This window comes from Diuraphis noxia, unplaced genomic scaffold, assembly GCF_037042655.1.
Source record: "Diuraphis noxia isolate RWA-SAM2 unplaced genomic scaffold, SU_Dnox_SAM2 contig0001, whole genome shotgun sequence".
Taxonomy (NCBI): Eukaryota; Metazoa; Arthropoda; class Insecta; order Hemiptera; family Aphididae; genus Diuraphis; species Diuraphis noxia.
The window spans coordinates 71,852,306-71,879,256 of NW_028301711.1; the positions used below are offsets into that span (position 1 = coordinate 71,852,306).

General features: G+C 30.5%; 1 protein-coding gene across 1 annotated transcript in view; it reads right to left on the reverse strand.

Moving 5' to 3' along the window:
- LOC107164623 (homeobox protein six4) overlaps nucleotides 1-7,821 on the reverse strand; it is a 40,034-nt gene extending 32,213 nt beyond the window's left edge. The window contains exon 1 of the mRNA XM_089217241.1: nucleotides 7,114-7,821. Within this exon, the coding sequence (XP_089073367.1) occupies nucleotides 7,114-7,442 (329 nt within the window). The 5' untranslated portion in view covers nucleotides 7,443-7,821. The remainder of the gene's footprint in view (nucleotides 1-7,113) is intronic.
- Between the last annotated feature and the right edge of the window lie 19,130 nt (nucleotides 7,822-26,951).

Consider the following 26,951-nt stretch of genomic DNA (forward strand, 5'->3'; position numbering starts at 1 on the left):
TCATTCATAAAATAATTATTTCAGAGATTTTCGATTGTTATTATAATTCAGTATAACGTTTGTAACAATGACGTTTGATATCTCATTGAGTATATTACATATGTTCCGTGTTTATATTTCCTCGATCCGCAAAACATTATAAAAATTATGCAGATTAGCTCTTTTTATATATGTCTTTAATTACGTGTTTTTATTTTTATTATCATAAGAATTGATATGAGATTTTTTTCATCAAATGCAACATGGGTTTTTATAATTTTTTTTTTGTGAAATCCGTGAAAATTTTTTGTTTACACAATTAATTCGGGTACTTAGGTCACGTACAACGTCATTGTTATGGGATTTATTGTTTAAAGATCACTGTGTATATCTAAGAAGTCTATTATATATAAATCACAATAGAGTCAAATTGCATGCATTCGTTTAGGTTTTACCTTTAAACATCATTGTGCGCCTCTGTTGATCATATTTAATCTAATTTTTGAAGAAAAAAAATTACCTGATAATCTCCCAAGACTGATTAAGTGTATTTAACGTTCTTCACACAGCTAAAATATCGTTCAATATCACCAGTTATGGTTGTTAATAATAAATCATGAATTGATATATGCATAAATGTTAATAGTAATTGCTTTCTGTGAATGATTCAAGAGAAGGTTTCTAATGGAGCTTGCATACTTTTAAAAAATTCTTAATTGTTCATATTAATAATGTTTTTTTTATTTATCTTCTATTATAGACCATATTATAGCTCAAAAATTAATGTGAATATATTAGATGCATATAGTACGTGACAATAAAATATATAAACATAATGTAGGTAAATATTAATAAGGTTATAGTATAGGTACAAGTTCATATTAATTAATTTACAAAAATTTGTTATTTTTATTCGTCTCTTATAAAAAAAGCTAGAATATTTCTACAAGTTTGTGGATGATCATTTTATAAAACTACTATAATTTAAGTCTGACTTATAATAATTGATGATGCATATCTATTATTTTATACCCAGTAGTTCAACATTTTTTTTTCAAATATTTTCATGTAAATAACCAAATATGATGTTAATATGTTATAAAATATCAATATAATATCAATGGAATAATGTATATGTATGAGTCTTATGGGGGGAAGGTAGGACGGAACTTGGTTAGTGTAAGAACAACAGACTGACCACACTCGAACTACAACCCGTTTAATATCAAATTATGTCACACAGGATTTGAAAAAAACCAGTATTTTTTATCCTTACAATTTATTTCCCTATAGTAAATACAATGCATTCCATTCTAACTGGCCCTACACGGGTGGCCACAGGTAAGGATAAGGGTGAGGGAGGGTTCCCTTAACCATATACACGTCGTGTCGTTATCTCGTTTTAGGTTTTCTATTATAATAGCTATATAAACTTATATGAGGTGTATATCAAAATCACTCCCCCTTCTTCTCACCGTTTTCTCCCTTCCGATCTTACTCATGGATCTTTCATTATGACGGTTGTCTTGATCTTTATGCATCATCTGCACCCTTATCATCACTTTATCCGGTATTTTGTTCGTTCACCGCGTATTTACATATAAATTCGTTGTGTATAATTGAAACATAGGTATATATTAATTATTAATATTATATATTATAATATCAGTGCATTTCCGGTAGATATTGTTTTTTTTAAACGCGCCAAATTGTTAGACGAACATAATTTTTTTTGCGAAATTTCGCGTATATTGCTTAATATCGTTGAACATTAATATTCTGTTTTTTTTTTTTTATTGTTATTTTATTATATCCATGCGTATAAGGTGGTGGCTGAATACCGCTTATCCACGAAAACATTTACTTCAGCAAAAACTTAAAAACGGCGTGAGAATTGGAAATAAAGAAATAAAAATATATGCTACGTCTGTCAGGAAATATATTGGCGTTTAGATGTCTGCGAATGTGATTACGCTTTAGTCGTTTCCGTTATAAAAAAAGAAAAAACATCGCACGTAAAATATTTAAATAGTTTTATATCGGGTGAAAAAAATAATAATTGATATAACCTCTTATGTATAATAATGAATTGTAATAAACACATTAATAGCAGAGCTCAAAACTATTGGTATCATTCTGTGCAAACATATATTTATAATAGATGCATACATATTTTGTCAATGAATCTTTAGAGAAATTATCAATAGGTGACATCACGGAACAAACTTTAATACGACTATTACTGACTGTCTGACTGCCACACTAAACGCCTGGTTCCAAACAATACTTTAATGTACTATAGATATGTTAAATATTTGATTTTTTTTTTTAATTAGTAAATTGTACCTATACCTACCATTCATAAAATATTTAATCCGATTCTTTTAAATTTTAACATAATTAATTTTCGAACACATACCTATTCATGAAAAATATTAGATACCGCGAGCACGCAATATGTATACAGTCATGTGCGTATTAGGCTCTTTTTTCAGATAAATAAAAATAAGTACAAATTGCTGTAATTATTTTGATAAATTATTTATTTATTTTCATCCTATGCTTATTGATATATTATAAATTATAATTGATTATGTTTATACGTTAGATATGTATAAAAAAAAAACACCACATGCCTACATCCCCAATCGGCAATCATTGATTGGATTTTTTGGTAAGTTTAATAGATCATCATAATAAATATTTTAAATGAAATAAGTCACGAATCATAATATGTCTTTACATATATGTATAGCATATTATTATATATATTTTACTCTTTCAGTTCGATTTCACATGAGTATGTCTACACAAATCATCGCTTGAATTTAGTGTAGGTATACCTACATGATAGCGGTATTGAATAACAGGCTCCCAAAGTCTCTATCACCACTGTAGAATGACTTTAATATTCGGTATAGTTTTCTCTATGTGATAAAGCAAAGTTTTCATGTAAAATTCCGGAAATTGCAGTCTTATGTTTCACGCATACAAATTAATGATATATATATATATATATATAATAACGATCGGTAAATAGTACGTGCATCATTTATCAATGTTTCGTTTTTAACAAAATCCATCATTTGTTTACAATTTTTGTGGAAAATGGATAAGTCACTACAAGAATAATTTTAGTCTTTAGAAGATATGGTCATATAGTATATGTTGTTTTTCGAGCACAAATGTATATGTAAATCGTCGAGTGAGAGTGAATAATATACACAGCGACAGTTGAACATTTTACAAACACTGTATTAGATTCTGAGCAGAAGCGAGGAATCTATAATATTTGTTTTAAAATATTGTGTTTTTCCTTTCGTTTCAAAAAAAAACTTGCATTATACCTGCGTTGTACTGCATTATACTCACAACTATAGAAGCTATATGCTTACCTATATATAAACATTTTGTGCAAACAGATACTGTGTCGATACGAATTTAGATGCAATATTCGGTGTAATTAATTTAAGAATTTTCAATATAGGTTGAAGTTTAAACAAGTTTATCTCAAGAAAAATAACACCTTTACTGTTAAATATCAAAAATTGTTGTTTAAAAAACATTTTTCATAAGAGAAATAGTGATTAAAACGATCACATATTGACCTGCACTACAGGTTTTGAATCAGCAAAGTAAAATCTATATAATTTACCTAATCATCCGCATGCTGCAGTTAATACAATATTATTGTTTTGCGAAATGACGAAAACATTCAAATTTAATAGATAAAACTATCAATAATTCGAAATCTATTTTTTGTTCAACTTTCGGGATAGTTGTATATTATAATTTTCAAATAAAATTATGCTGATAGGGATACCTATATATATATAGTACCTATATATACTTATATAGTTGAATGTTTAATCTTCGTTTAAACGAATTGTTTTTATACAATTCATGAAATTTCCTCATTAATATATAATATTAATATCGTCATCATATTATAATGATATTAGTATTTTTTTTTTCATATGAGCCATCATAATTCATTGGCGTGCCATATTAATAATTATTACCATATGAATAATGCAACGCTGTTCGACTTTAGCGCCGGTTAGTGTATGTTATAACTTATATGTGTCATATAATTATAAAATTACAATATAGTTAACGTATAATATAGCGGCGTAGTACCTACGCATATTATAATTGAAAATAATATTATGTTTTGTTACTAAACATAAAGATAAAACCGTTTCATGAACCATACATAACTTTAAATTTCAGCAAAGTCAGTTTAGTTTTAATAAATTTGATTCAACGAGAAATGAGAACATATAATAGGTATTAGATATACAAGTTCGTATATTTTTAGAAATTAATGACACATCATTAGACATGCATTTTTAAATTTTTATTTTATGATTTAGGAAACATACGCAATTTAATAGATTACTAGGTAAATTATAATAACATAATTGTTGCATGATGTGCAGGAGATTAAATTTATAAAAAAAAATGTCTCATTGGATTTATTTATAACCAGCTGGTAACTTTTATCATTTAATATATTTGTTTTTTGTTTATATTTACAGTAGTTTAGACAGTTTAGTATGTAAATTTTATATTATAACTATGCATTGTTATATTTAAAGTAATAAAGTAAAATGTAAATATTATCGTATAATTGAAATCTTTCGTCCATTTTAAAGAGGTTGTTATTGTAAACTAAAATGAAAATCTTCTTAAAATCTGATTTCATATAATTTAATTTTTTTTTAATTATTACCTAAACTATATCTAAATTGAATCAAGGTAACATTTGTTGGTTTTATAGGTAGAGCCATATGGTTAAAAAGTCAAAATTATTTGAAATAACTAAGTATAGGTATATCAAAATCTGGTATTGAAAATACTTGCGGCCATTTAAAAAAGTTGTGTTTTGCATTTGTATAATTAAAGTGCTACAAATTTGAGAATCGTCAACAAATGTGTATTTCTGGTAGCACGTCTCAAAAACTATATTTCAATCCGAAGAGTGTCTTCTGCAGTGTGCTACAGGACAGAGATATTTCGTTTTAAATTTAAAAGGAAATGCACTATATAATTGTTTAACATGTGTAGGTAACTAAAATAATTATTTCTAAATAAAATGTCATTGTTACTATACTTACTATATAGGTATTTTTAAATTAGGATTGAATTGCTATACAAATGCCTACAATGCAAATATTTTAAAGCTGCGCGGAAAAATGCTGCTATGTCGTACTCGAATTCCGTAAATTCAGAAATAAGTCAATGTAATAATTCCATGTTTATATTTATCGTACATTTTTAATATACTATGTGTGTAATTTTTTATATTTATTACCGGAATCGTATATAATTATTGTGTACTTTACTTACCCGTAATAAACGGATTTTAAAAACCTTGTTTTCTCAAAGATGTGACCGTTCGGAAGGAAAACGAACTAGATTTTATGTCATATTTGAGCAAGCAGAAAAGAAGCAAAAAAAAAATCAAGGAATTCATCGTTTTATGCCCAGCAAGAGTGCATATTAAGTACCGTGTTTATATATGAAATAAAAATTAAAAAAAAAAAACAAATCGTTTGAACAGTGCCGTAGATTTTTAAACGGGTTACAACGAAAACAATAAAACATACTATTGTATATATATTTATTATATTTTAATACACGAAGACTAGTAGAAAACTATGTGTATACGTTGATATCGCTGATAGGCAAAACGTGTAAAACAATCGATTTCGTTTGGAGGCATTACATAAATACTTAAAATATAATATAATAATATTAGTCATAAATACGAAATTATTAGGAAACATCTAGCGAAGTCTTGTTGTAATTATAATATCACTGGAATAATCTGCAGCATTTTAAAATTATATAGTTATATGTTACATTATTAATACACAATAAGAAAACGTCAAAACAAAAGAGCTCTTGTATACGATGTTAAAAAGTATTTTTTAAACTATGTTTTTTTATAACCAGTAACATTTTTTAAGTACAAATTAATAAACCGAAAACAAAGTTTATTGGATAGCTACTTTATAGTTTAGTGGACTTAATTATTTTTATGAAAAATACCTATATTATTTAGTTATATAATATGTTATGTAAATTCAACCTATTTCTAATATAAATAACAAAACAACGGCTGATAACTACGCAATTGGCTTAAAAATAATATTTAAAAAAATGTACCTATATTAGTTATAAACTTATAAGTTATAAGTTATAATATATTATGTATCTACACTGGGCACTACACCATTTTTGATATATTAGATTATGATATTTTGATACCGTTACAGTACACCATGGATATAATTAAATACATATACAGTTATACCATTATATTAGCATTTAATGTGGAACAGTTACTTTATACTCATTATCCTAATTATATACGATCGATAAAAGACATGTGTGTAGAGACGTAACCGAAGTAAAAGAATTTAAATATTGTAGCAATTCCAATATATTAAGCTTTAGCCTGGCTTTAACTTTGAGTTATCTATAAATACAAGATTATTGTGGTTGTCATTTACTTGGTGAAATTTGTATAGATATAGAGACATAGAGGATTTAGTTTTATGTTCGCTAAGTAATATTGTGTTTATTTTTATCCTTAAACTTATAAAAATAATAAATATTTTAATATTAAAAAAGAATTAGGCACGTAAATACAAAATGAGAAATTTTATATTAGATTTTTTTATTTATGGAATATTTTTTTAAATAGTATTCGTTCGGTACACATTCTAATCATATTAATTTGATTATATAAATGTGTACATATAAATATAATCATATAATTGATTCGTTTGTAAATAAACGATCTCTTGATATTTAGTACTGAGGTACCAATATAGTGTGTTTTAGTGAAGACGTGAAGTATAAGAGATTCGAGGGCAATCGGTGGTAAAAATACGATATTAAAGTATATCAATATAGAAGGTGTGAAGAAAATAGAAAAAGACACATCACTTATGTACCTATACATATTATATGCATCGACAAGTACACTCTTTTTTTCTCTTAAAAACGATATACCTAAGTAAGTGATGAAACTATCTAATATAATATGCTACCAACATCGCGCCTATAATAAATAAATAAATATAATAATTAAGTATAGTTACTGCGATGACGCGTTTTTACCTGTGAAACGCCACTAGGGCTCTGGCCCGGAGGACGGTCTCTTGGCCACGGAGCAGTTCGCTCGGCGGTAGGTACCACAGGAACCGGGCCAGCCTGTCCACGTCGCCGGACTGCTGGAGAGCCTCGCACATGCACGACACCTGTTCGGACGAGAACGACAGGCTGCGCTTGGTCTGCAAGAAATCGGACACGGTGACAGAGCCACCCGCCGCGGCCGTCGCGCTCGACGCCGAACTCTCGCTGAGCGCTTCCATACAACTACCCGGCGACAGGCTGATGCTGCCGGCGGCGCGGACGCCGACAACGTCCCTCGGCGACATGTACGACATGCAATGGCCGGAGCGTCGTCGTCGTCGTTGGGTGACCGCAGCGGACAACTGTTTATTGAAACGCGCACGTCATCGTCGCGATCAGGTCCAATGTGATTATACTGTTGATATTAAAATTATTATTTATGCAGATGCACCAGCAGTGTCGTGTCCGTGCGTGAGACCGTCTCTCGAGTTTGGTCTGAGCTGCAGTGCGACGAAATCGTATACCCATACAGCCAGCAGACTTACGCGAATATTGTAATCAGTTTTATTGCGTTCTGTATACGAATGTACCTATACAGCGTGCATTAGTCGATCGAGACCGTTAGATACAATTGAAATGCGTTTTCGTGTTTTGCGACAGAGACACGATCGTTTCGTAGTCGTTTCGTGGTCGTTACCGTGCGAATACTGACGAAGACAGCAGTGGCAGTAGCGGGCGCGTCTGGTCGGTAGGAGGGCCCTGGACCAGGTTGGTCGCGCCCCGGACGTGCTCATTGGTCGCGTAGTGCGCGCGCGTCCCGTCACCGTCAACATCACATTGGAGTCTTTGTCGCCGAAAATGCTACAGCCGTGACCGTCAAACTCGAAAGAGATTGCAATTATGTAATAATGGTTAGATATTATGATTTATTATTATACTATCTAGCCAACAAATATTTTTAAAATGGATCGAAAATCATTTTTATTTTGGTATGATAGGTAGGTTACTTGGCACTAGGTTATTGATAGTATAAGGATTAATATGATTATGTAATACGCTATACCTATATCATTTTTAATAGTGAAACGTATAGTGTAATATAAATCAATAACAGTTAATACGCATTATATCCCTATTTATAAATTATTATAAATACAAATGTTATATAATCTGCAGTGTATACCTACTCGCGTTATCACGACACCATCACGCTAAAATTGTCAGCTGCACCCTGCCACCCTATAGGCTATATTAATTATATAGGCAAAATCGTTTGATACACCCTTAAAATCCATCATTATCATGTGCCAATATCTATTTGAATTGCAAGCATATCATAATGTTGACACATCAGTTTGTCATATTGTACCTATATTTAGATATGAGTTAGGGGCAACGTTCCACCTTTGAGAACGCCAACTTTTTGAAGTTGTGTTTTTATCGTACCTATGTTCTACATATATATAGCGAGTAGTTTCAGACTTTCTATAAAACGGATAGGACTCATAAAAAACTTCAATTACTAAGAATCAATACATTAATGTTGTTAAAACTATTGATTTATTATTTACTTGTGTCTTATATATGCGTAGTTAATATATAATATTATAGCTGAGTGTAATAGGGGAGACCTGGGCAAAGCGGAAAGGTTAACTTTGTGTGTCAAAAAATGGCACCCTCCAAACTATATTATTTTTAAAAGTAACCATTAATTAACTTATAAAAGTTATTTTTTTTTTTACTTAAAAGACACTCATACGAATGTTTTATTACTCATTATAATATTAACTGCAAATAATAAGAATATTTTTAATTTAAAAAGTAAAATTTTATTTCTTTGAAAAGTGAAAAGTGGTAAACAATAAAATAAATAAATAATTTATATTAATGATGTGACAATTTTTTAAATTATAATGTTGATAAATAAATAAACTAACTCATGGGTAATAGAAAAACAATAGGTATTTAAAAATAAAATATTCAATTCATAATAGTGATAAAGTATGAAATTCTTTATTATATACAATTAATAAATACTTTTCATTGTAAAATAAAAACAAAATAGATAATAACATCTAATCATCTTAATAAAGTAAATATATACACAACATAATAAGAAGTGAATGTATCCAATATAATAAAATACAAACAAAATATGATTGATTTTTTCTTAAATAAACATAATTTTTCTTTATCATATGAAGTGATTTAGGAGATTGTTTTTAATAATCATATACAAACTGAGTATAATTATTGACATAATAAACTTAGTTTAAGATAGTTAATTATACTTGTATGACATTTTTTATAAATTATAAAATGTTGAATGATTAGTATATTAATTATTACAATTTTCAGATCATCTCCGCTATATTTCCCATAAGGTACCTATCACATTTCTTTCAAAAATGATCCACGAAAATATATGATTATTCGTAAAATTATATAATTGTAAATATTCCAAAAATTAAAATTTGATTAAATTAGCTAGTTATTAGAAAGATGAGCGCATGCTTGGTACGCTCTGTCTATGCTATATAATATACTCTTGATTAGAGATATATTAAAACTTTATTTGTTCAATCATATAATAGGTACTAGAATTCGCTAAAATGATCACTGTTTATATCGACTGTCTGAAAATGTTCATCCCATCGCATATAAGATTCTATAACTATAATAGGGTTTATTAATAGCACGTATAGATATAATTTATTTTTCAAACTTTTATACATTTAATTTTAATTACATTGAAATATATTCTATATACAGGTGTCTTATTTTCAAATTGTTCTACTTGCTAAATTTGTCTATGTCTTATTAATTTATTATAGATATATATATATCACTATTTATTTATTATAATTGTATTTTGAGTATATTAGCTTATAGTTGTTAAGTACAATATTATACCTATAAATTAAAATTAAATAAAAAATATCTGTTTACTCAATATGCATTTAAAAATTATTCGCTGAAGGAATGGAGTCGAATCGTATCGTAATAATATAATATACTGCAGTGGCGTGTATTTAAGAATATTGCCACCCCAAGGCTATATACGGCCTACGCCCCTATACCTGTTGCCAACCCCTTCTTAAAGTACAGCAAACGCCGGAATCACGAATAATATGACGTATGGGTGTCCTCATACAAAAAAATGAATGTATTTTCCGGGACGACCCCATTATTTTATCCGGGCAAAAAACTAGCATCATATTGAATATTAATGACATCCGCTATTCGCTAAAGTAGCAAACCTGCAACCGTCTAACAGCCTTTCGGCTCACTCCTGGGAATTTTTAATCTAAAAATAATAAATATATATATAAGTATTATTTACAACCAAATATTTCCGTTTGCTCTTGTTTATGATATTATCTCATAATTTAATTAAAATAATACTATTAAACATTTGTGCTTTTGTATCTACCTTATAATTATTTAACATTGGCAAATATATAATCTGAAATCTGAACAAAAGCTGGAAACCCATATTATGACACAATATAATTGCAGTAATATACTATACCCACCTAATATATATTCAACATAATATAATGTTTCAATATGCTCGGGACTTAACAATATTGGTTTTCTTTATTGCTATCTGTAAAAATATTATGCAGTAGATGTGTTAAATATATATATGTGTGTAGTTTGGAATAATTATCTGTGCATGGGCCATGGGTTATATCTTATATATTACTAGAAAAATGTATTCAAAATCTCCTTATGTTTAAGGATAATAGAAGCGGTGGATATGGTCGAACTGATCTCGAGTAAAAATCAGGTAGTGGTCGAACTGCACTCGAGTAAAAATCAGGTAGTGGTCGAACTGCACTTGGGCTCAAAAAACGAATTTCAATAAATTTATTATGCATTTGAAGGGGATAAACTAAAAAAAATATTAAATATCAGGAAATAAGTGAAAATAAAATTTTGAAACGTCAATATTTTCAGAAAAATAAACGCTACAAAATGGTTATCTTTAATTTTTTTGGAAATAATTAAATAAAAAAATATATTTTTTAAATTTTTTACCAAAACATTAAAATCAATTAAAATATGAAATAATTGTAGTTTTTATCCCTGTGAGTCTTATTAAAAAACCAGAATTTCGATATCACGCCATTATTATATTATATATACATATTATAATAATATTATTATTATTATTACTATTACTATTTTTTTTTTTTTTTATTTCTTTTTTAAATGGTCAAATTTAATTATTGTCATTATTATAAATTTTTCTTTTATTTCGATCATTTGTTGTAGTAATGACAAACTGTATTGAAAAATTCTAGCCTGGTGATAGTTCGCTTTTGAGTAAATAAGTCAATAATATTTTTCAATATTATTTATTTTTGATTAATAAATACTATTATATTAATTATAATTAAAATAACTTTTTTTTTGAACGAGTACAGTTCGACCATCGCCTTTTTTCAATCCAAGTGCAATTCGACTTTTTTTTTTAGTAATAAGTGCAATTCAACTATCCCGGAAGCGGTGATTTTCTGTCTTTGTCTAACACACGTACCTACTCCTCAACTTGAATTATAGGGAAAGAGAAATGAAGTTCAAGAAATGTATTGTTTTAGTTATTTCCAAAATTTTTACACTAACTATGAGTAGTTATTATAGTAATTACAATTTATACAGTGCTCTGTTGCTCTGTATAGGTAGACCCCAATATTCACAACTATTTATTATTGATAAATATGTTTTATTTAACATTTAGGTATAACTATATATTTTAATTTTAGTTTATATTCACAGTCGTGTAATTCTTAAATAAACAATACAATTTAATTAACACAGAACAATAAAACCTCAAAAATTGATTTAAAAAATATATATTTAAAACCAAATATGCAAATATACAACATGTTCAAATGTAAAATTTAAAAGAGTACCTATACCTATATTTTATATTTATTTTAGTTTATCATAGAATATGTAAAAATCAGAAATATTATATAACTCATTGTAAAATTATTGTTTCTTTTTATTTGTTTACATTTTTACGCTATTATATTGATGTGAGTTAGTGAATGTAACAGGTAAATTACAATATTTTAAATTTTTATATATAGTTTTTATAATTTACATACAGGTATGTCATTTCGATTTATGCTGTGGTGCAGATTACTACAATTTTAGAGTGGCGTACATTACAAATGCATTTAAATGTACCATACTTATTGTTATAGCGAACATTACAAGTATATTAAAATTGGCATAAAATTCCATCTCCCACGAATATACGAATATTGCTTACGATATAGCTGCAGTTGGCACACACAAAACACATAATATAAATCGGACGAGTCATTAACGCGTTATCTACATATTGTGTATGATATTATGTTAAAATAATAGGCATACGTACCTTTATTGTATTATATTAATATTAACTTTTTAATTATTATGTAATAATGCATCGCACGCTAAGAAACTACACTTCTTGTCACCGTATATTTATTGGGAGCCGTGCAATGCAAGGTAAGCGTTTATATCGATGACACACGTTACACGTGCATAATTTATTATATAATTTCATACTTAAGTGTCTGTGTGTGTTAACAGTATATTGATCAACGGACTACATTGCATATTCGACCGAAAATGATGGGAACTGAATTACATACATGTCATAATATCGAGTTGTGATGCCGTTGTTACAGCTTACTCGTTATTATTATTATTTTTTAAATCGTCTTAATACCGCGAGTTGGTAATTTTTTTTTATCGCAAAAAGTTAAATGAATACGCAGACGATGATGGCCCAAGTAAACGACGGTCTATATTGTATAATTATATATAATACCTACTGCAGCGGTGTATATTATATAAAACTTTCGTGGAAATACTGATGTTCAAACGAATTATATAACATAGGTACATGCATAATTGTATACTGTAGTTATATACGAACAAAAAACTGCATAATTTGTCGATAAAAATGTACCTTTTTCATTTTAAGTAATATATCCCTTACGGAGTTTTTTTTTGGAAGAGGTGGATGGGACACAAATGGGTATTCCAGTAAATAGGCATTAGAAGATGTTTTTAAAAATAAAAGTTCTAACACTTACTGTCTGCACAGTACCGTGTTTCCCGTGCAGTAAACACTATATAAGTTAGTTATTATAGGGTGGCAAATAATTTTTAATATTAATATATATTATGTAACTAGAACTAAAAAAAATTCAACTAGTTTTATTTTATTTTAAGTCATAAAGGAAGCAACCATAATTGAATGTTTTAATAACATTTTTTAGACTAGAAAAATATTTATATTAAAGAAAGGCAATTTTCTATAGTCCTTATTATAGCGGCACAATTATGGTTAAATCCGGCACTATATCTGCAGTACTATCTATTGCTAGGTACCTAATGTCTATAATATGTCCATATTTTATTCCCCTAACTATACTGCTCAAGGTGGCCATATGGCTATGAATTGTTGAATTATTTTCATTAGAATACATATAAATGTACTATTCATATACCTAGCCGTTAATTTTAATGAAATATTTAATAGTAATTTATTATTAGTGTCGAGACTCGAGAGAAACCCGAATCGTGATCTTCAAGATTTTTATACCGATGATGTTACCAAAATATCAAATATTATCATATTATTTACTACGAGGCGCCGCCGAGAATCAGTGTAGATTTTTTATAGATGTATATAGATATACGAATTCGGTTGAAACGGCTGATATGGGTAAGGAATGATGCGATTATATTGCAGTCGAAAGGTTTGTCAACATTATATTGTAATACGATCAATATATAGTAATAATATAATTAAGGTTGCGACTCGTTTGAGTATATTTATATTTTTTACAACTTCTTGTGCTAAAAAAACTAGATTGAGCGCTGCAGACATTAAGTATAAGTTAGGTACCTAAGTGTTCACACTATTTACTGTTTACAACCCCTTTGGATAACTATAGGGTAGATCACACATGATTGTTTTTCAGCTCACGAGAAACAATTTTTTTTTTTGTTAAGTTGTCTGGTTACCATTGGTTACATATCTATTATAATATTAGAAGATATTAAGTATAATATTATATTTTTTACAAACATATTAATCATAAAAAAACAAATCTTTAAAAGCACGGGTAACTCTGGACGAGACAACTATGTTAGTATAAAAACATAAACATTGATCGTTGATGAAGTATTTATGGATTTAAGTGTATTGTCGTTCATATCGCGTACGGAAATAGTATAATACGGAGTGGTAGTTTATTTGTTGTGAATTGAAAATCACTGCAGACACGTTTACTGTATATTCTGTATTATCGGCTATATACATAATATGCAAAGTACCGATTTTAAATAACCGTAGGTACCCATTATATGTTAAAACGAAAAATGGAATTTCAACAGTTTTCTAGTGTCACTATTACGTTAATCTAATATAACATGATGAGCAAATCTATAACATCATATCATTTTGGAAGTATGGTAATAACACTGAAGATGAAAATCGTGTGACCCTGAATATATCTATATACAATATGGATGCCATCACAGTCTTCACGCAAGTTGTTATCATTATGTTCTATACCTACTTTAATATTATATTAAAATATCATTGCAAACTAGAAATTATGACAACCTGGTGGTCAACGTACTATTTCCACTCGTATAATATTATATAATACGTATTGTCGACCGTCGTATATTTATATAGTCGTGCGGGCGTCGTCACTCGCCGCTGCATCGGTGACAGACTCTCGAGATTCGCGAGCGGGTCCTACAATAATCGACGAAAGCGGCGAATAAACACACACACACACACACCGTATTTTATATACACAGGAGGGGAGGGCGTGTTACACGATGGCCCACGCGCAGTGTATACCGCGGCGAAACGGGCGCGCCTGGCATCTCCCCACTCGCGCCGCCCCGTATATAGCTGTATCACTGCTTTCACTCCCTTATTCACCACCGCCACCCCTTTATCGCTGTCTACCCCCAAACACCTCCCTCGACGACCGAGTGCCGACGTTACGCACGTCTACGCGACATTCTTTACCGCTGCCGTTGCCGACCGTCATATACTTAATACTTATATATACATACACCGTCATCATCATTCGTCCCGCGCGCGCGTAATCCGACCCACCCAAGGGTGTCATTCTACCTGTTCGTCTTTATTGTCTAACGAGCTCCCTTATATATATATATTATATAAGTTGCCGCGCTTTCCGATGTCTCCCAACGCCTGCACCCTCCCGCCATGCACCGCGTAGTACCACCTACCTTTGCGTCGCAGCTCCTACCTACCATATATACCACTACTATCCTACTATATGTATATATTATGTGTGCGTATAGAACGACCGTCGTTCGGTCCCACCCGGTCACCACCGCGCGCAAAGCCGTTCCCTCTCTGTCACACGTCTCTGTCTCTGCTGCAGTATAGTCCAACAAGATCATTCTTCGTGTACACACGCACCCCATTATCGGATCAACGCCACCGCCACCATCGTCGCCACGTCGTCTCCCCGCGCGTATACGTACCAGCAGCTCCGCAGCTACCTTCCAATTATTATTCGTGTTTCGTTTTTATGACGACGTTCTCTTTTATTTTCCTCATCGTCGTTCGTTGCTATCCTCCCCTTCACCGTCGTCCGTCTCATCCCTCCCGCGAGGATTACGCGCGCGTAGGTTTATATTGTTATAAAACGACGATGTACTTTCCATCACGTCCTCGAGTCTTTCTGTATAATATTATATTCCTCCGTAGAAGAGGTTCGAGAAAATAGAGAGGAAAAAAAACTGAAAAAAATCAACAAAAAAAAAAATCAGTACCGTGCCAATTGAAAACAAGCGTTTCCTAGAATCCCTATACACGGCGACGGCTTTCTCCAACCACCCCGACACGTCATGCATTGTTATAGGTACCTTTATAATAATATATTTGTATATACTTAATACCATATATAGTGCTGTATGTGTTTAGATTCAGAACATAATGAAATACAATGTTATTATTTTATATATATAAAGAGATAGGTAGTATATAGACACGTATTATTCGTTTGACGCATTTCCTTTTCGACTACCATTCTTCGCCGTTCGAGATTTATTGTAACCGCGGCTATATACAATATTATTATATGTTATATGTTCAGAAAGACATTTTACACCTATACCCATATTATCGACTGTACCGTCCACTATTCACTATTGGCACTTCACACGCGTATTACATTTGAGATGAGAAGTGTTTCGAAAATGCTTTGTAAATAGGTATATAATATTATTAACGTATTCCTTAACAATTTTTTTTTGTGCAGACAATATATTATAATATGCTGAGTTTAGTTTTAAAATCACTTATGTTTTTGTTTAAATTTAAATTCATTTTTTTGATTAGAAAGACTGTGTGGTACTTTGATGAGGTCATTTTTAAATTTTCCCTGAGCGTACGGAACACGGGTAAACGTTATCAAGCGCGGAGATAAACCATACACAACGCTCATCATAATAGTTTTTGGAACGCGATCATTTTTAATCATTTTTTTTTTTTAATTTATTGTATTATAATTTCTATAAGAAACGTCATGATTGGAGTCCATCATCCAGACAGAAATGAGTCACTATAACTTCAGTCTTCAATGAAAAAATCTTCAACGTTTAAATAATGCTTCATCGAGAATTCAATAGATACCTATATATAGTGTATATACCTAAAAGTTTGTTCTAATAACTTTGTAACACAAAAATCATTAAAAAAAATGGATGTTAAATTTTGATACCTATGCCTCTGTGAATTTTTACATATTAAATATATAAACATATAAAACTGTTCAAATTTCAACATTAATGAAATCAATTCAATTTTATTTGATATAATAATAAGCTGGTGGTTTAAAAATGGTAATGAAGTTTATAAATGTATATCTTTTGCACTTTTACTCGATCTCTATGTTATACCGAAAGTGCAATCAGTTTTACGCTATTGGATTATTGATAATACATTTTTTTATTAAAACTTACTATAAATAACTGATGAAAAAAATTATTATTTGAAAAATAATTACCAGGAAGATTTCTTATTCCCTACTTCAGTTGTACGCGATTGATTTATCTAACACATCTTCTGTTTTCTCTTTTATCACTGAAAATGCATTTTAAATTTATGCTACATTGCAATTATATTATAATCTCTGTAATTACACTTTTTTTTGCTTGTAAAATATTCTCACAGTTGTGCCACACATGTTGCTGAATATCTAAGAATAAAAAGTTGTTGAAATCATTAGCAAATTAAAAAGGAAAATATGAAAAATTCCTTACAAAAAAAATTAAAAACTTATTTGTAAAAAATCTGATAGATAAAAGTATAGAAATATTCAATATTATTTCATTTACACTTTGTATAGTAATTTATGATTTTTATGATGTTTTAATAAAGTACCTATATAATTAATAGGTTAAAATTCTCTTTCATACTTTCTTTATTTTTTTTTTAAACACAAATAAAGATGAAGAATAAAATAAAATATGACACGATTTATTTTAAAGTGAACAATATTAATTAGTCTGTTGACAAACACCAATGTATTATAGATTGTTTTTTCAAAATCCAAGTTAATAGTTTTAGAAATAAACATTTTCAAATCAAATTATGGTGATAAAAAAAGTTTTGTAAAATACACTTACTACACTTATATTGAAAAGTACAAATAAGGTAAAATGATTTTACTTGAAGATTTTACTCCTTCACCAACAATAAACATATGTTAAAAATATTTTTTTGGCTTTTTTTCTATTGTTCTTTTTTTTAGTTAAGTTATTCCCCCCCCCCCCACACACACACACACACACACACACACACACACACACACACACACACACACACACACACACACACACACACACACACACACACACACACACACACACACACACACACACACACACACACACACACACACACACACACACACACACACACACACACACACACACACACACACACACACACACACACACACACACACACACACACACACACACACACACACACACACACACACACACACACACACACACACACACACACACACACACACACACACACACACACACACACACACACACACACACACACACACACACACACACACACACACACACACACACACACACACATATTTTACATAGTAATTTTATTGATTATTTATTTTTCGGAAATGAGGCTTAGTATTTACCAAATATTCAAATGCATAGGTATATACACGTATATGACACACATTAAACATAGAATCAATAAAAAAATCCAACAACAATAAATAATATCACTTCATATACTTAGCTATTGTTATTCAAAGAATTTTATAGATATAGGTATTGTTACTCAACCTAAACTAAATTAATGGTTAAGTGATTGTTTTTTAATGTACTAACTTCTAAATACCATGTTGACTTCTATGATTATCAATTTTAACATTTTCTTGCGCTTAAAAATATCATTATTTATTCGTACAGTGTTGATTGTGGCTGTTGAAAATAATTTAGTATTGAACTAGAAAAAATGAGTATAGTCGCAATGTGGATCATATAGATATATAATAATGTGTTCACAAATTTAATTTCTGTGATGTTGGTGTTACGAATCCGTCAGAATATGTTTTTGATTGGTGGGTCGAAGCCCGTAGATATTATTATAATTTAAACCAATTATTAGAAAAACACTTTATCGGTATGCATTTTAATAGTCACCGTTTATTTTTGGAAGTTAGTTTTACGTAAATTTATTAATAATAACCTACATAGTCAAGGAAAAAAAATGAATGTATAAAAAAAATAGCTGCTACGGAGCTCCTTATCATCGTGGGATTTGCAATATATCAATTCATCAGGTCACTGGCAATTTTAAAAGTTTGCACGAGAACAAAATTAATAATAGTATCAAAAAAATATAAAGAAGAGATAAATTTCGCTTGTTTGAATTTTTTTGTCGTAATTCGCACATCATATAATAGCATTCTTGTAAAAATGTCAAATGCATTTTGCCACGCTATGGTTTTTATAGATCAGCCTAATTTTTATTTGTGGGGTTTCGTAGTATTTTGTTTCTATGGTTAGTTTGCCTGTAGACAAAGTGGCCAACGGATAATATTTAAACTCATCATAATCGTTTAGAAAAAAACTCCAATATTATAAATATTTATTATACCTATTTCAAAATTATTTTTATTTTATATTTAGTTTGTCTCTTACCCTCTTTAATTGTTGTTCTTGATAAAATTGAGTATTTCTCAGAAGGAATTTTTTTAATTTTCCATTTGTATAACAGCTTATGTGATTGCTGCTCATTGTTTATTAAAACTAACTGATATATAACTGTTTTATAATATTTAAGTTAGAGACTTCAATTTGGGCTCGTTTTAAAGCTTATTAAAATAGCTTTAAATTATGTTCGGTAATTTATTTGATCACGAGATTATTTCGTTTTTCACACAAACAAGTATAATAAAATATACCTATCAAAATAAAAATAAATACATTTTTGACTGTTGATTTTGGCTTTTTTTTATTAGTTTGAACTGCATGTTTTTTTTTATGGTTTTGGGCTTTTAAAGCATATTTTTCAATTTTTTATTACACAAGCGTAATTTACTAATGTGCATGCTTATTCAACAGTCTTTTACTCCTTTAGTAGATTAAATTGTCAGCTCAGCAGTTTATTCTATTTGTGTACATTGTTCTTGTCGACAGCGGACGATTTAACGCTGAAGTGTATCATCGCAATATATAAATAATAATCTGTTGTTCACCGTCGCACGAGAGGGTGAATTAAATTAAATTACAGCTATTTGATTACAAAAATACAATAATATACAAAATATATTCGCAATATGAAGTCTATTTGCGTGTATTATATTCGGAAACAAACAATTATTATTTACTCGATCAGCGTCATCAGCTTGTCAAAAATCAATACGGAAATGTGTATGTATTTGTGTGAGTATGAATGTGTGCGCGCGCGTGTGTGTGCGCGCGCGCGCGCGCTGCATCATACACGTGTATTGAAAAATAAATATTATGTTTTTTTTTTTGTTATCGCAAGGTTAACATCTTTAACCATCATCGCGATATTTCATTTTTATTCGCGCGCGGCAGTAATTGGCAAGTTTGCGAATAATAATAATAATAATAATAATAAAAGAAATCATCCCTTCAATGTGGTATGTAATATACAGACATAATAATAATACGATGGAACGTGATTGATGACCGTACATTATTGTATCTGTTGGGAGCCAATTAGGTGTCCGTTCGGTTCATATCACACTGCACACTCAGTGCAGTCGGCTAATTAAACTTGACAACAATGTATAGTAATAATTTTGGTCGATTACTATTATCATCATATATTGTCGCCACCGCATAATAACAATATGTTTTGCCTACCACCGGTGCAGTGCGCGGTGGAAGTGTAATGTGTATAATACACGAATTAACGGATTTCCTAGTGGGGTTCTGCTTCAGCTCATACGTACACGCCATTAGTTTCCCCTCAGGCAGAAACGACTGTAATTTTTAATAGGGAGAACGCGTTGTAAACACAGTATGGAACTGATAAAACCAATAATTAAAAATAAGTGAAATAATTTATTTATAAAAACTCGAAAATTAAAACAGAACTAATATCTTCAGCATATTTTGGGCTGGTTATTTTTTGGACGAGCAAATCTACTTAGGTAAATCAGGTAGCTCAGTACTCATAACATATGGATGGTATAATGTAGTGTACTGCACTAGTGTGTAGACAAACGGTCGGCATCTGGCGGATCGCTGTTCGACTCTGGACGTGGAAGGCAGAAAACTGGACCGTCAACATGTATTAAAATTTGTTCGTCTTCATATAACTATTATAAAAGTATAAAGATTTGACAAAAATTGTTTTAGTTGGACCTCATTTGTTCAATATATTATTCATCCGAGCTCCATTAGAAATTACATGCATAGTTGTAGATATCCCTGGTGTAGATATTAGAATATTGTACGGAAATTTGCATACGAGAGATATTTAGGATGGAAGTGTCTAAACCTAAGTTTTTTTTTTTATTAAGAAAGACAATTTACAATCTGTACACCTAACCTAACCTTACCTAAGTTAACATTATTTTTAAAACTACAAAAAAAAATTTAAGACAACACAATTTTTTATGTCTATTAAACTCTTTTTTAAAAGATCACATTTTTTTATTTTAAACGCCAACAACATTTTTAACCACGCCTACAGATAATTTCTTCTCACTGTAGCCAGTCCTCAGCTATTGTAAATGGGAAGGAAAATGTTATTGATCGGGAGCCGATACGTCCATACCACTGACATCGGGTCGGAGCCGATACGGTCACATTCAAATTAAAGGAGGGAGCCGAAACGGACGAACGGGAGCCGATGCGGATACTTCCATTGTATTTTCGGTAATTACCTAGGTCCTAAGAGCTAAGTGGCTAGGTACGGTATTTTTGGTAATTGCCGCAGTTCGGTATTTTCGGTAATTACCTAGGTCCTAAGAGCTAAGTGGCTAGGTACGGTATTTTTGGTAATTGCCGCACTTCAGTATTTTCAGTAATTACCGCAACTCGGTATTTTCGGTAATTACATAGTTACGGTATTTTAGGCAATTACCGCACCTCGGTATTTTCGGTATTACCGTGGCACGGTATTTTTCGGTAACAACGGTAATAACCAAATCACGGTATACCGGTATTCTGAAATACCGAAAATACCGGATACCGAGATTTTTTAAGTACCTGTAATTACCGGTATACCGAAAATACCGCCAGCCCTATAGGTCAATTCATTCTAAATTTTAAACTAACATCAGAGCTACACGTTTTCTGCTAAGTGTAAAATTTGCCATTTTACGCATTTGTAAGACGGATACAACATATGCGGGAATCTCGTCCTCTTAAGATTCAGTGTTATATATTTGTCATTTTTTATTTTTACCAATGGGGATTTATAGTAAATATGCACATGAATGTATGATATCATCATCATAATAAAACAGATAATCTTTTTTGATGCAATGCTGCAAATCGCATTTGTTTTCAAATTGGGACATTTTGTACGCTCCAGTACGCAACTGACGACGGTATACCCTATATACGGCCCTACGGGAGTTGACGAAAACGCACAACAGCCACTTATATTATATGAGCACGCCGGCTGTGTAAAGCACCGACTTTAAACATCATATTATAATATTATATCGACCCTTTTGTTCGGTTCGATTGCACGACGACGACGACGCGCACGGGGGCCACAATCGAAACGCGGCGGAATCTCGGTAATCCGACGCTCAAAGGACATAATATGCACCTACCTCTATAATATACGAAAAACAATTCGCGAAATTTAAATCACCGTCGTTTTTGCTTTTGTAGGAACCTTTATATACATGCATAATATATTGTACTTTACACCGTTTCGAATCAATGCTGCACGTTGTCGTATATACACCTATAATTATATATATATATATGTTAAACGCATGTACATTCACGAAATATAGCGTGGTAGGTAACTCGAATCACAGATGATATATATATATATAGGTACTCGCACTTGACTATATTATTATATTGAATGCGTTTTATTCGCTTTGTAATATATTGTAAACGTTACATGCTGCAGTTCGTCCAATTCAATATGCCCAAATATATTATTTTATATATTCGTTCAAAAAGAGATTCTTACAATAGACTATAGATTATATATAATATTTATTTTAATATTATTAAAAATATAATATGGGTAGTAAGTACAAAATTATTACAAAACATCTCTTTCAATATTAAATAACGTTCAAACTTTTACAAAATTATAAAATTTATGAAATGTTAAATTTTTATTTTAAAACGAAAATATCTAAATATATATATTATATAAATAAATATTATTTTATAGACATTTCAAGTTCAAATTTTTGTTCATGATTTCATTAATTATCGTTTTAGTTGAACTTCCACTATTTTTTACATACCTACATTTACTGTATATATTTATATTATATGTATTGATTATACTTATGAATGCAGTACCCATTTTGAAAATGTTGTTTTTGATAGATATTACATTTTTTTACCTATTTTCATAACAACTATTGCAAACAACTTTAAAACAATGTATATGGTCTTGAAATTAATAAAATTTTAATCATACCAAAATATATCAGATTCGTAGAACCTCAAATATGCAATTCTATGCAAAATAGATTTCCATATTAATTGAATCATTGAATGTTTCAAGCACAACAGAGAGAATGTATTTTGTTTTCTGTAATATTTAATATTACAGTGATTAGGCAAGATTGCTATGCGAATTTCATTGAACTTACGACCTCATTTAAATATAGATATACGAGATATACGCGTATAGTCTATTTATATTAACTTTTGATTTTAAATCGAAATTTTCAATTACTGTCGGTGTGGAATATTACTTTTATAAAACTGTTGAGAATATCGCATATTGTATAAATGTGTCAATTTTTATTTATATGAACCATTTGAACGAGCTTAAAATAATTTCACTCACAACACACGCGTTCTACCTGTACCTACAACCTACCATAATATTGACGACTCGCATCCATTCAATAAACGGTTGGCATATTATACACGCACATAATATTGAAATTAAAATGTGTTGGTACAATACGACAATATTATAATATTATAATAATGTAGTGCGTGTGACCACAATCGCAGTGTTCAGCAGCAGGCATCACAATGCGAATAATATAATATTATGATAAACCTGTTGACCTGCCGACGACGTTGTGTCTGTTCCCGCGGGACATTTTCCGCCTCGGACAATACGCCATTTTGTCGTCACGATTCCCGTCATTGTGGTGGTTTGTAAACAAGCTCATTGCAAAAATAACAAAATCAGCAGTGGGTCTTCGAGCGGGGGCGGCGGCGGTGTGAAATCTTCTATACGCGACAGCAGCTGCGAGCGGCGGCGGCGACGGCGATGGGAGACGCGCGCACCACCCCTACCGCCTCCCCCCCCCCCGCGCCGTACAATAACGCAAAAGAAATTCGTCGGACGGATATTATTATATTGTGTGCGCCGTCGTCGACGTTCGCGCACAGGTGCAGAGGACCCGTCGTTTATTATGTTTAATATAATAATAATCATAATAATATAGTGTACATTATTTTTTTGTGACGATTTAAGGTATCGAAAAATTGTGTTCGTACGTGAATTCGGCGAGGGAGACCGCGTCGGCATCCGCGTGTCGCGGTCCCTACTGAAATATGTGCACATATGTACAATATGTGTATACCACACACTTCACACACATACGCCTCAATAATAATAATATATTATGCTCGCCGTGTGCCCTACCAAAGGACGCTATTGTATAATATCATTGGCACTAGTCGAGAAAAAAGAATTGTAAATTCGCACTTGAATTTATTATTGTTATATCAACTTGACATCGCGGTGTAAAGACTCATTCTTCCGTGCGAATATTATTATTATTATTATTATATTATAAATACCACAACAACAACGATCGGGTGCATTCTTATCGTTGGACCGTCGGTATATAAAATAATATATTATGTAGTTATACCGGATAAACGATTTCGGGTTTTCATAATATTTGATCCTAATAATTATCTTTTCTAACTTTTGAGTTTTGAGCGACTTCTATACTATCTAGATATTTAAATCTGATGCTCTATAAAGTCTAAATACTCACAAATCTGCATTGATATACCTCGAGAAATGGTTTGATTATGAAAATTCTCCACTTTAATTGTTTTTGTGATCAAATTAAGTGAATTACCTAATAACATGACTAAATATAATAATATTAATAATGACTAGGGTTCGGATTTATATGTATTAAAAAAACCAAAATATGTAAATATATATATGTAATAATAAATCACTTTATATATGATTAAAAAATGAAAATATGGAATACAAAAATATTACAAAAAAATATAAAAAATAGCTTTATAAATCACGTAATTATCTAATTTACCTTATTTTACTACTATTATTCATCTTGAACTTGAAAGCAATGAGGTACCATATCAAATTGTCAAAGTTAAATGATCTACGGTTTGGTCGTAACATAGATTTGTACCGACTGAAGGAGCGCTCGACTTCCACCGAGGTTATAAGTGCAAATTTCATATTTGCAATGTCCAAACAGTGAGTTCAGCCGGAAATATTACCCCATTCATTTCGGAATGTGTATCTCTAATTAATTTTAGGCAGTCTAAACCAGGATTTTTATGTAATACTCTGTTTTGGTAATTGGTATTATTTTGTTTACATACTTTTTGAAACATGGGAAATCGAATACATCGTATACAATTATTAATAAATCATAAATTGTCGAAATATGTAGGGAAAAATGGAATTATTGAGAAATATGTAAAAAATATGTAGGTACTTACGACAAAATATGTAAAAATATGTAAAATAAAATATAGTTCATTACAATGGAAATCCGTTGAAACGAATTTATCACTTACCTAAATTAATTTTTATCAAGTCACAGTAAAAATAAATCCGAGCCTTAATAATAACCTAACAGATTTTCTGGACTTTAATTAAGGTTCATGTCAATGAAGATGAACTTTGTGAAGCGCTTAAATTGATTAAGTTATTACCAAATGATATCACACAGAATTCACTAGTTTTTGGAAAATGGGTATAATTTGTCCGATCATCTACTGCAAAATTAAAAAATATTAACGAATTGTGCAATGTATAGTGTGTATTTTTGGTGCCGTGTAGTAATGTATTTGTTGAACGCGTTTTTAGCCACATGAATAGTTTGTGAACGGAGCGTAATCATTTAGGAGTTGATACGGTTGAAGCCGAATTAATTATTATAAGAAATAGTATGTAATTGTTCGGAGTTATTAAAGAAATAAAGAATGTACAAAATGTATAAAACGTTGTGAAAAATACCGTTACAGAATATGCTTTTAAAAATGTATATAATTTACCTATTAAATAGTAAATACCTACTTTATTGTATTATTTTGAAATTATGTAATATTGAAAATTCACGAAAAATTATAACTTTGTTTTGGTACCCTTGGGCTGGTATTTTTCAAATTAAAAGTCCCATGATTTACAGGTGTGGCTTTTTTACAATTCTAACGACTCTGACTTCGTAATCGGTACCCACTCTCAACGTGTCTCACAGGCTCTGAGTTTCGCCATTTACTAGTTATTGTTATAAAATATGTATTCATACCTTGTTGAAATGGGGAAATACTGTGTTACAGTCGACGAATTGTCTGAAATAATGAATTGAAAAATACCTACTCAAAATATTGTGTTTTGAGAATAGGTATATTTATCTTTAATAATATTGATTACTGCAGATGCAGGTGAATCGCGATTTACAAGAAGTGGGCATTCCTGGAATGCGTAAATTAAATTATATTTTGGAAACTGAAGTTGAATGTGAAATGTGATTATATTAATCCATAACTAACAACTTTATAGTGTAAATTTAAACTAGTATATACCAATGCGGCAATGCACTTGTTGGTTTGATTGAAAAAAAAAAAACTATTAAATAATAGTACCTACTTGGCTACTTCTTGCAACTGTTACTGTTACAGCTGTTACTGAATTTAGTGAAGAATAGTAAAAAATAATAATAATAAAATGAGATTGGATATTTTGTTAGAAAAGGGTAATGTATGTATATGAAAAGTTCATGAATGGCACAAATCTTTTTCTTGAACATAGGATTTTGGATTTTAGAATGTAA